This window comes from Ambystoma mexicanum, chromosome 7q, assembly GCF_040938575.1.
Source record: "Ambystoma mexicanum isolate Mex_15411 chromosome 7q, UKY_AmexF1_1, whole genome shotgun sequence".
NCBI classification, from domain to species: Eukaryota; Metazoa; Chordata; class Amphibia; order Caudata; family Ambystomatidae; genus Ambystoma; species Ambystoma mexicanum.
Window position 1 is genome coordinate 1,009,236,181 of NC_090941.1, and position 13,056 is coordinate 1,009,249,236.

At 46.4% G+C, this 13,056-nt stretch overlaps 1 protein-coding gene across 4 annotated transcripts in view; it reads right to left on the bottom strand.

Moving 5' to 3' along the window:
- Nucleotides 1–13,056, bottom strand: part of ARRB1 (arrestin beta 1) — a 1,358,416-nt gene that overhangs the window by 336,293 nt on the left and 1,009,067 nt on the right. For all 4 annotated transcript variants that reach the window (XM_069640206.1, XM_069640203.1, XM_069640204.1 and 1 more), the window contains one exon: nucleotides 10,038–10,097. In XM_069640206.1, coding sequence (XP_069496307.1) covers nucleotides 10,038–10,097 — 60 coding nt within the window. The remainder of the gene's footprint in view (nucleotides 1–10,037; nucleotides 10,098–13,056) is intronic.

Genomic DNA, 13,056 nt, shown 5'->3' on the forward strand with positions numbered 1-13,056 from the left:
CTGCTCTCCTGAGCTCAGACAGCACTTGGCTGATTCAAAAGAATTAGATTCCAGGAAGCTAGCTAAGGCTGCTGACGTGTGGGTTGCCAACAGGGCTACTCACAAGGATTCAGGGGTCACTCAGAAAAAGGATGAGGGAAAGCAGCCACCAAAAGGGAACCAAGAGACTTCTAATACCTCCCAACCCAAAGAGGGCCCCAAACAACAAAATAACCAGGGTAAGCCCCAGGGTAAACCACAACAGACTAGTGTACCCTCTGGTCACAAACCAGAAGGAGGTCAGTCCAAGCCACCCTTTCAGAGAGCATTTGGAACATGCTATCTCTGTGGGGCAACTGACTACATCAAAGGAGATCCCAGATGTAAGGGTAAACCTGCAGGGATCAGCACAGTCTCCTTAGCCTTTACACCTGAGGTGGAAGTCCAAATGGCTAGTGCTCACTTTGAAGTCTTTGCTGAAGAACCTTTGGGTCTTCAAGCAAGTGTAACAGTAGAGTCCATGGGTCTGGTTAGTGATCAGAATAGGAGTGTGTACAACTCCATACCAGAAAACTCTAAAGTTTATTATGTGGACAGTGTTCTTGTCAATGGCCAGGATACTCCTGCCAGGCGAGACTCTGGGGCCAGCAGAACAGTAGTGGATGAAAGCTTTTTCAGTCCTGAGGATGTTGCCAAGGCACCCAAAGGTCCCACTAAGATGTCTGGAGGCCCTGTCTAAATGGTTCCAATTCTACCAGTCCTCATTCAGTGTAATAACATGACAGTGAGGATTCCTGTCAGTGTTCAGACTGAGGTGCCTGGGAGAGTCCTGTTGGGGAATGATCTAAGAACTCTAGGAGTAGTATCCAGTACCCCCAGGCCTCCCAGTATGGAGACCCAGAACCAAACCAAATTGGCTAGAGAGGCCACCTTATAGGACCACTCTAAGACTGTGGGAACCTCTACTGAGAACCCCACTACAAGCCCTGGTGTTGGTAAATTGACCTCTGACCCAGGCAAATTTCAGGATAAAATGTTAGGGAAATGGGAGCCCGAACCAAGCTCCATCATTATTCCCTCAGTTTTAAAGTCTGTGACTCCCCCTGCTTCTGAGGAAGAGGCGGATAGACCAACTGGACCCCTAACTAGGCCTTAGAGAACTGGTAATTCTCAGTGCTGGTGGAAAACCAGGAAAGAAAAGTCTAAGGCCAAAAACCTTCAGACTGTTGGACCTTCTACTAAAGACTCCAACGCAAATCCTAGTCTTGGGAGTGAAACTCCTAAAGTAGGTAAGGGTAGATCTAAGAGGAAGGAGAAGCATGTACCTTGCTTATCTCCATCCCCTCCAACTAAGAGGCCTAAAACCCAACCTCCTCCCAACAGAGAGGTGGTGAGGACCTCTGGAGGACCCTCTAGATCTAAGGGACTCCTTTATAAGGGCCCCTTGAAAAAGCCTAACAGAGGTTCAGAAGTTGTACCAACTTCTGAGGGACTGGTAAACCAGATCCCCTATAGTTTCAAAAAGACTGATGTTCCTCAAAGGGTTTGTAGGTCATATAGCTTACAAAGGAAATCCTTTGATTTGACCATAGAACATGGGTCAGGGTGTCTCCACCAAATTGCTGATGGTCTCTCTAGGGTGTTTATAACCGACTAGAGGGATGAGATTCATCCAGGAGTGGATTAAATCCTCCTGTCCTTTAGTGTGAGGGGGGAGGGGGGCGAGTGTTAGGGAGAATTCTCTGTTAAGGCTAATTTCCAAAACCTAGTGAGTCCCCCAGCAGCTTTGCTGGATTTTTGGGGTTTATTTTTTTCTCCTGCTAAGAGTGAGACTCTTTTTCTCCCCCTGTTAGGCATGATTTGAGATATCCTTTGACTCTGTAATGTGTTTTATGGGCTATGGGGTCTTTTGCTCCATAGGGTTTCATGTGGTTTTTGGTAAGTGTGTTACACAGCACCCTCAGTGCAGTAACACAGGGGTGTCATAGTGACCCCCAAACATAGACTCCATACCCTGGGACTGACTACTGTCTCCCAGGGCATGTAAAGTCACCATTGACTTTACTAGTCTTAAATTGGGAACAGACCCAGTACAAACCATCATATTGTGGAAGTACTGGTAGGGGTAATTAGATTGCCCCTGGGTCTGTTTTTCGAGGGAGCACTGTGCAGTCCCCCCTCATCGAGTTTCTGGCTGGTGGCAGTGGTTACCATGCAAAATATTCCACCTGAATATTTTCTATGGGATTTTCCCATTCATTTTAAACGCACCACTTTTTTGGTGCAATGTTAAAGATACTGCCGGGTTATTTATTTAATATTTATTCCCCGGTTGGGTCTTTTTGCCAGGACTTGGTTTTAAAATGGCGTTTGTGTTCGCCTCTGTAACTCCAACCCAAGTCGAGCCCTTTGTTCCACTTTTTGGCAGGCTTCTCCACAGAAGCCTCCAAAAGTGGTGCCACTCTGTCTGGGTCTACAGGATGTGTGGGAGGCGGGGTTTAGGCACCCTGGACTGAGTTGCCTTGGCAACTCAAGTCGGACTCTTGTGTGATTGGCCCAGTGGTGAGCCGCCAGGCTCACCACTTAGCATGTTTGAGTAACAGCTGGGACTGATTAATGGGGGTTTTCTGCATAAAAGCAGGGCTTTGGGGACTGGAACTTCAAACGTCGCCACAGGACCAAAGAATCCGAAGAGGGAGAAGCTGAGCTGACCTGCAACGACGACACCACCGGTGGAGCCCTGCTAAACCGACTCACCAATTCTTCCAACGACAGAGGAAATCTTCATCCCGAAGAGTCTTCTTCCTTTGACTGGTGGGGATAACCAGTTTGCCCGCCTTTTCACCTTCCCGGATCATCTCGTGGCCGCCTTGCCTGTGCCAAGCACCCCGGCAACCGGGATACCACGTTTTACCACTACCGCGAATAAAAGGGTAGTACCTTTTAACCGGAGAACTCTGCGGATGGTTTCTTCCCTGGCAGTGCAACGACCTTCAGCTTTCCTCCACGTCGAGATCTTCTCTTCCTCTGGACGACGCTGCAACTTGCACCCGCTGCCAGGACAACTGCCAACACTGGAGATTTCTCTCCACTTTCAAGGTACTGTGTCTGCCTGGCTTCCCTCGCAACGGTCTGTGTGGGGTGTCTCTTAAATCCTCAACTTACCACTTGGGTTGGCCCTAGACTCGCTAACTGAGCTTTTTTGAGCTTTTTTGAGCTGAACTAATTCCTTTTTGAACTCCCTGCAAGACTTTTCAAGCCGTTTAAACTGTGTGATCTTGGGTGCATTGGTGTTCTACTCTCTCCATGAGGGAGCCTGGCCTCTGAACCTTTTGCTCACAAGTAGACTTTGACTTTCCTGCCTTGCTGGGTGCTTCTAAAGTATTGTGTTGTGTGCTTTTCCTAATTTCTGCCTTTTCCCTCCCTTTTTCTTAACTTATTGGAGTGCCATCTTTAGTTAAGCGCTCACCTCTGTCTGGAAATAAGTGGTGTTAACTAAGACTCGTCTAATAAGGAATAAGGGATGTATATATATTAATAGTGACTGTGTTTTAGAACTTGCTTACAATAATAGTGCTGGAATGTTTCTAAGTGTGTCTTTTAATAAATAATTATATACTTGATACCAAAGCTCTGGTCAGTGTTTGCTTGTGCTACTGTATTTTGGTACCTATCTGGTATACTCTATATACTGTCTAACTCTTCTTGAGAGAAGTCTGACTGCTCAGCCACAGCTACCAGGTAATTCTGGGTGGTACAGACTGCTACCAATTGGGTTTACTGCCAACACCTGTAGTCTTAAGCCTTTTGCAGTGGTCCCTAAGGGAACTGCACAGGTTTCTGCCTAACAGGGATAAAGCGGCATAAAACGTAGGCGGGGTGTCGAATAGGTACTTAAAAACTGGGAAGGGGGCTTGGGAGGCACCCCAAATGTAAAAAATAAATTTTAAAAACAAACAAATTTGATGAGTTTTTTCAGCCACACATCGGCAGCAAAAAACTGTTCAAAAAACGTGGCTATAGAATGACATAGAACCGAGTATATGAAAGATTAACTGTTTTATATGTGTGTACATTTATGGCAAAAACCAAAATAAATGAACATGTCAGAAATGTTTTTATGAAGGAAGGCTGAAAATATGTATCTTTCTTTTATTGTTAAGACTGTCTTGGAGTGCAAGGTTTATAAAAGCTGTGGAAGTCAGTATTAAAATACTGGGGAAGTCTGTTTTATAATGCGTTTATTCCACTGTGGTAAAAAGTGTTCATTACCACCATAGCCTCATTACACACATGTATGCTCTGATTAGCCCCACCACCATGCCACTCTGAAACAGACTCTGTCCCTTACCAGGAATGTCTTCTGCAACAGGGTTTACGTTGAATTCTCAAAAAGTGTCTGAATAAACTCCAGATGGCCGTCACCGAACAGTGAGGCTTGTGTGCTCTAGATGGAATTACCAATAAAGATCTCAGACCAAATAACCAGAATACTTCTTTATTAGCAGTTCAAGAATTGACAAACAACGGACTGGTGCTCACACACTCACACACAAACTTGATTATCCAGAGGTTATATACCCCAATATGTGTCATCTTTTACGCCATCCTACGTGGAAAACTGTAAAACCTATTGACGGGAAGGATTTGTGTGGGGAACATATGTACCTATGGCATATATAGGGGTTTGAACTTCATTGGCCGCCTATTATCTGCCTTGAACTACCTCTAAATAAATATAATATTGATTATAGCGAAGAAAATGGCTGTGTATTGGTCTTTGCAACATTGTATAGCACGTTGCCCCTTAGACCTTCTGATTGGTTGTCATGCTCATCCAACCTTGGACTTTCGGCTTGTTAGCAGCACGCAAGCAAAATGAAACCCATCATCTTTCATCAGGCCAACCATAAGACAATGTTTCTCGTCTGTAATTGACCTTGTCGCCTGCTCTCTGTTCTGGGACATTTGAGGGAGTGCAAGTACATCACTATCTTCATCTGAACCTTAATTTTGAATTCGGAATCATGTGTGAGGAGACTGCACATTTGTTCATTTCTAACAATTTTGACCTCTTATGTAGTGTTGTAGAAGGAAAACGTATTGCCCTGAATGGAAAGAGACTAGTCAGTCGATGGTGTCTAGTCAGATATTGGTTGACCAACACTTCCCACAACACTACACAAAAGTACATTGCAAAACCATCAGTAGATTAAGAGAGAAGTCAGAGCAGGATGAGGTTATGTGATTTTGAGTAAATTCTGCCATATGTATGAGCCGTTCATGTGTGGCTATTGTTTGTTCAAGAATTTTGAACATCTCCCTTGTATTGATTGACATTCTTTGTAAAAACAGATTGTTGATATTAACTCCTGGGCACAAAGGATGTCATCTATGTTTTTTGTGAATTATTGTTAGAAAGTTACCTATACAGTAGAACTCATTTTGAAAGGTTTTTTATGAAAATGGATAAATAAATATATATATTGTGGATAAAACAATGCTCTGTTGCTAAAGCCGATGACATATGTAGCCTTGAGCTGGCATCGCGTGCTACCGTGAATTATTAAGTCAGTGCAAAAGAGAGGGCTAACCTGTTTTCTCTTTATATACTGTGCAATGGTCCATGCTGACATTGTTCCACTTTTTCAGTGTGAGGGTACATTCGGTTTGGTTGCCTGAGTGCATATCGTCTCTCATACACTCGATGCGTTATGGGCATAACACATGGGGTCCCACATATAGCTCTTCTCCTGCTGTTCTAGCATGACGGCGGTGAGGGGGCAGGAGCTAGGGTAAACACATCCACCTGCTCCTCTACACTTGTCTGGGGTCTCAGGATATGTGATCACAACTATTGTCAGGGATTAAAACTGGGCTTCGTCTCCATATAAAACAAAGATGTGTTTCTTTTTTGGCGAGCATAACAGTCTATTGGCCCACAATCTGAGCAAACAGGCTGTTCTCCATGGCCCCGAAGGACACTCGGTTCCTCCTTTGATAACAAATGGACCCTATGGGAGATCCGTATTAAAGGTGTTACGGCAACTGCTTACAGATCTTGAGTGTCAACATTTGGAACTCTCCTTGAACGCTGCTTTATGTCAACAAACATCTAACAAAAATGTGTGTTTATGAACATGGCTGCTAGCAAAGTGTTTTTGTTTTATGTTCTCTCTCTAGATTATGGTGTCTGCTAACCATCTGTACAAAAATACACCAGGGTCCCTGAAATCTATGAAGACCAGGGACATCATGTGAAAAAAAAGACATCTTCATAATGGAAGCCATGTGGCTAACACACACGGTATGTGGATACACTGTTAACACATTAATTACTATTTGAGGTCCTTCAAACACCAGTAATAATTTCTATCCAACCATGATCTACAAATAATGTTTTTAATCCAAAACACTTTAAAATTGCACACAAATCAATTTAGGGAAACACACATCAAAACACATGTATCCACATTGCAAGTTATTGGGGCCTGATTCATGGAAACATTTTATAATGACACGCTCCCATAGGAATCAGGGCCATAATATACAGAAATGTGTTTCATAAAAATGTAAACAATTTAGTACAATATGTTAAGGTACCTAGACCAAATCACAACTAAAGTGCACAACTAAAGTGCATTAGTGCACATAAATTGCATTATATGTGGAACAGTCCAAGGCTGGTAGGGACGTGCAATCAGTATAATGTTATGTTTTTATTATTTTTGTTTATAATTTTCTCTCTGGAAAGTCAATTATGTTTCCTGATGAATGCATTTAATTTGATTTGATTAAATCAAATTTTATTTCACAGGTAAACTTGCATTGCTCAAAACATCTGTGCCAAAGTTAACATTTTCAGATCCTGGCCGTTTATTCTGAAAGCCCAATGCTAATTGTTGGTAGTGATTCTAACACTTAATAAAAACGTTATGAAATGTACAAAGTGCCGCATTTAGTGTTTTCTTTAATGGACAAATAGGACTACAAACTGGAACCTACTTAGGACTTTCCAGAACACTGAATACAATGATCAGACATGCAGACAAGCATCAGAAAAAATGGTTGTGTGTTATCTATACATCAAACTCAGACACCAAGGGCCTCATTGCGAGGTCAGTGGTAATCCGCCGGTGCGACTGGCGGGTCGCCACCGACATCATAACACCATTCTGCCGCCTGACTTCCTGGTGCCACCGGGACATTACAAGTCTTGGTGGATCGGAAAATCAGCCGGCAGAGTCAGTAAGTCCCCATTCCCATAGGACGCCATGGGAAATCGGTAAGTCCCCATTCCCATAGGACTCCATGGGAAATTGTTTAAGATGCACCAGCAGCATTGTCAATGGTGCTGGTGCTTCCGTGAAAACACTGCGGGGGAGGGGCATTACACCCAGCGAGTCAGACCTGCCAGGTGTAATGGCCCCGGCCTGCAGAGTCAGAGTGTGGCGGTCCGGAAAGGGTACCAGTATGTTGCTGCCACCACCCTTATTTCCAGACCGCCAAACTTGTAATGAGGCCCCATTTCTACTCTATACGAAGCAGTCTGCAGCAGGACATACGCAATCTCACAGAAGGGCATGACATCAAGTAAATAGCCCAGCATTGGAAATGGATTATTAATTAGAAAAATAAATATTTAAAACATGTAACTAATTATTAATTCGGAAGAACAAGAATCTCCCTGACTTACAAGCCCCAAACTATGGACCCCTTCTGCTACACGGAAGGTCCACGGAGGCCCCAAAAATGAGATACACCTAGAAAACATAACTAACATTGAGAACTCAATGTGGGACTGGACTTTAAATTAACAGCTGGTTTTCAACCTCTCTGAAATCCAACTCTCAGACGCTGAACTGTCTGTACTCTCTCAGGTGTGGACAATGCATAATGTGCACACCGGCTGCAACTTTACACAGGGCAGCTCCCGCAGCGTGATATTAAGAGTGGCACATGCAGCACATCATTTGTTTAGGTATGCGTTCCTGTCTGTCCTTCATGTGCACTCTGAGGCCTATGGGCATGGGGCGCGTAATAAATATTAAAATAAATAAATAAATATGCAGGAAGTAATCCTAACACACCAATGCGAGAGAAACTCTGTGCCTCCACTTTCTGTTATCGTGTCTATATCCCACGTGGCTTTTGAGGGGTTGGCCGTGGTTCCATCGGAGGCTCTAGATACATGCCCTTGTTAAACAGATGTTGTTGCTCCCTGGCACACATCCTATCTGTTGAACCCATTTTACTATGACTGTCTCTGCCACAGAGAAAACAAGATCTGGCTTTGGAGGGAGGGGTAGAGTGGTGCAGAAATAAACAAGCACAGATTTGAGCATCAGTGATATACTGGGCCTCATTACAACCCTGGCGGTAAGGCAGCAACGGTGCCAGTATTGCTACCGGTGCCGTTGTTGCCTCACTGCCTCATTACGAGTTCTGCTCGCGTGGCCGCCCTGTACGCCTGGTCAGACCAGACGTGCAGAGCTATGCTTTCAGGGCTATATTTGAGGCTTTTGCGGATTTTGGGATTTTTGTCCCGCCTTAGTGGAAATCAAAGAAATACACCACTTTCAAAATATGTCAGCAAGTTTCTGTATATTTTCTAACTTATCCCTATTTTGCAGATATACCCCAGAGTTTCTTTTTTTCTTTAAATAAGAAAAAAGTTTAACCCGTTAAGTGCCAAGGACGAGTATGCTCGTCCTTTTTGCATAGGCCCTCATTACAACACCGGCGCTAAACCATGGCGCTATTAGCACCATGGTTGGTGCCGGTGTTGTAACGGGTCCGCCATGGTTCAATGGGGAATTACCACCCCATTCCAAGGTTGGCGTGGCGGTAATTCCCCATTGAACCATGTCCCTTCCCCATTCCCATTTTCGCCCCATAGGGCTCTATGGGAATGGGGAAGGTGCCAAGTACGGTACCGCAAATTGTGGTACCGTACTTAGCACCAAGGTCCCTTTGCGGGTCCCTACTTTAATGCTTGGTGTAGACCAGCCGTTAAGGTTGGGTCCCGCAAAGGGATCTCGTAGTAAGGCGCTAAGTGTTTAACAGCGCCGCAGCCTTTTACGGCGCCGTTAAACACTTAGCGCCAGGGTCGTAATGAGGCCCATAGACTTGCATAATAGCCTGGCACTCTGGATGATGTTTACACACAACTTTGTGAGACAAGGCCTCTGTCCGTCTGCGGCCTCTTCTGTGCCTCTTGGACTGCAGCACATGCACATTGAAAAGGCTGCATCAATTAAGAAGGAATTCCATTTCAGTCGGATTTGATAAGTATTTGAACATCTGGAGATGGTGATTCTGAACTGGCTCGATATATCTTGCCTTGAGTTTACACTTTCAATTTAGTGTTATTTAGCATGTTTATGAATTACCTGGAAACCTATTTGGATTTATCAATTTCACAGCTATTTCAGACCGTTTTTATTAATGAAACCAAATTCCACTGAAAAACTGTGTGCATTAATAAAACAAGGTGCATGCTGTCAATGGCCCTCATTACAACACCGGCGCTAAACCATGGCGCTATTAGCACCATGGTTGCTGCCGGTATTGTAACGAGTGCGCCATGGTGAAATGGGGAAGTACCACCCCATTCCAAGGTCGGCAGGGCGGTACTTCCCCATTTCACCATGGCCCTTCCCCATTCCCATTTTTGCCCCATAGGGCATAATGGGAATGGGGAAAGGCGGTAATGACGGTACCGCAAATTGCGGAACAGTAATTATCGCCAGAGTCCCTTTGCGGGTCCCTGCAATATCGGCTGGTTCCAGCCGCCATTATGGGAAATGGGCGCTATGGGATTACCGGTACCCATACCGGTAGCGGTAATCCCTTAGCGCCAGGGTCGTTATGATGTCACTTACTTCCTCTTCAGTTTCAAGACACTTTGGACTCTATTCACACACAGCATTCATTGATGCCACTATTTCTCTTGGTTTCACCTTCAATGTGATCACATTATTTTGTATTTTTCTAAATCCGTGAGTGCTATTGACTCATGCACATGTGTCCAACTTACTAAAAAAGTAATGTCTTACCTTGCCTGTATCTTCTGGTCCAGGCTGAAGTGTGACGGAGCAGGGGAGGTTGGGTGGGATCTGCAAAGCAAAGCATGGCACAGTTTAATAAACACTTGTCAACTCATGTAAGACAGGTCACAATGATGAACAATCAAAAGCAATCCTTTGAATGATACATTTAGACAATAAATGATAGTTCATCAAAATAGGAATCCATTATTCTCTGTCCCTCTCATTTCATTCTATGTTTAATCATAAAATACACAGCACAGCGGCTGCACCACTGACTGTTATCACGCTGCAGTCACTAAAGCCATCCGAGACGCCTCGACCAGCGTTCCAGACCTGACAACCAGCAAAAAGACAATGATTTCTGACCCTGAGTCACTGTGTAGGCCAGCCTGCAGCCGTCCATCCAGCCTTGCTTGACGAACTGCTTGCCGCCTGATACCAGTAGCTGTCTCCCATCTTGAACTCTGTCGCAGGAGCTGCAATGCGTCCTGGAACCAACTCGACCCTGTCAAGCATCAAGAAAATCCTAAGCACCAGGTACATTGTGGTTTTACCCCCCCCCCCGGTCCTTCTGCAAAGGCCCCTATTGACATTTACGACCCATTGCTCCCTTGGTGTTGAAACCAAATAATTGTGAACAGTTAGACTGATTGCTGTACCGACTACCCTCCTGTCAGTATCCAGAGTGCTTCCCTTTGCTTCGTGAAACTGTGTGTCCTCTGTGTTCCTTTACAGGATGGGTAGTGTTTTGTAGTGTGCTGTAACTGTCTGTTGTAATAATAATACATTAGATATTTGTATACAACCTTGAATGGACAGTCCCTTTTATCATTGCATAATGATTGTATTTTCGCTATGTTGCACTAACCAACGATCCACGACCATGCGGAGATAAGCCTGCCGTTCCGTCCATGTTACCAAAATTGGACAAGGAGATTTATAATTGACTTGTGTTTCCAATCTGTTCAGATCCCCTCTGGTGTACTAGAGGTGTGAGGCTGATTGATGGTTTAGAAACCGATATTCATTCCTGGACCACTGGTGCCCCGGAAGTTGATTCCTCACAGGATTCCACATGTATCAGCTACCCAGTTCAATACTGCTCTTGTTCAGTGATGTTCAAAGAAGAAGATTTCCAGTAAACTGAGCTGTGTTTGTGTTCACAATGCTATATGGTTTCTCTTTACTGCCACCTGGCAACTAGGCAACTGCAGCTCAGGACAGTAATTGAAAAAATATACCTTTCACCTTGCTGATGGACAAATGGCTGGCCTAGATGATAGTGTTTAGTAAAAATTGTAGTGTGTTTAAACATGTTTAATGTAATCCTGCCTTTGTTTTGAAAGGGGTTGGAAAGGATTTCCAAATCTACCTACTGATCAAAATCCCATTTCTCCTGCTTCTGGCAAATGACTGAGTCTGGCTGTCTGCTGTGGCAAATGCATTAGTGTTTTAGCAGGTTTTGTTTGTTTTTAAATGGGTTGCATGTGTATCTTCTGCCCATTTCCCTTGTTAAAAAGACAGGATTTTCAATATACTAAGCTGTTTTCACAAAGCTATCTGGTTTAATTGTATTTCCACCTGTTAACCTAACTTCACAACTGCAACTCATATAATTCCAAGAAGACCACGTGACTGTCGATTGTCAGCAACACCCTAGGAATCCTAGTGGTTTGCTGACAGGGTGCAAGGCCTGCTTGTGAAGCAGTCTCAGGGCTGTATGCTCAGCAGGGAACCTGCATACTCAAACCACCTTAAAATGGAAGTTGAGTGACCACCAGGGGGCGCAGAGGCAATGGTAGCCTAGTGCCGAGCTCCCGCCAGGACAGGGCCTTACAGAGGGATTGAGCCCCCCCCGGACCCCCCTGGCGGATCAGCTATCTGGCCATCGACTGGTGGCCCCCCCGTGAGACGCCGGCACGAAGGAGCGGATCTCGCCGCCCCCCGAGAACCAGAGTTCGAGCCGCGTTGGAGTCGCGGCCGAGGGAACGGGGAGAGGCCTGCGGACGTACGGAGCCCAGCAGTGCAGCCCGATCGCCAGCCGGAGCGCAGTGTCTTGCCGACCCGGAAGGAGCAGCCGAACGGAAGCGGCACCAACATCGGGCGAAGAAGGTAGGGGGGCCACGGTAGCAAAGACCACCCCCGGCCGAAGGATCACCTCAGAGGATCGGCACGGGCCCGCCCCTGCCGAGCCCCGGCGGCGGGAAGCGGCCCGGGAAGGGAAAAAAAAAAAAAAAAAAAACCGAAGAGCCGGACGGACGGGCCCCTCCCGCCGGCCCACCACTGTCAAGAACCGGACTCCCAGCCTTGGCCCCCGCACCAGGCCGGGACGACCCAGTCGGCGGCCTTGGGCCCAGCATCCGGGGCCTGGAAGCGTTGCCCCCCGAGCCCTCAGGAGACAAACGCAGGAAAAGGAGAGCCCACCCGGGATCAGGGGTGGCCAAGGCGACCCCCGCAGCACGCCCCCCCCCCCGCTATCGTAGTCCTGTTGGGGCCCGGGCCGGGCAGCACAGCGCAAGACACGCTGGGGGGTGGGGATACCACCCACCAACCCAATAAAGGAACCCAGAGAGCCCGGAGGTACTGAGACCAGGCCTAATCAGGTGGTGGCCCCCGGTGACGACCCCGGGGCGTGTGCCCGCCTGACTCCCCCCCTGGGTGCAGAACTTGGACGGCAATCAGAGGCTGGTACACGACGTTGGCAGCCTCCCCCTCCCCACGGGACCACTCCAAGACGTGCGGGATCTGGGTCAGCGGCAGACCCCGAGGGGGGCACAGAGGGGGATCGCATGAACGGGCTAGAGTCGCTGCAAGCGTTCAGGTATAAGGACCGCAACAGCAGCCACACGGGCTCCGGGGACCCGACCCACCCGGGAAACATGGCGGAACCCGCGACGGCGATGGAGAGGGGCTTTGCCTCCATCCTTCAGGAAATTAGGGAAATGCGATCAGATATCGCCCAGAAATTTGAAAAAATGGAACAAAGGGTGGACAAAGTGGAGGAGAGGCTGCAACGGGTAGAAAC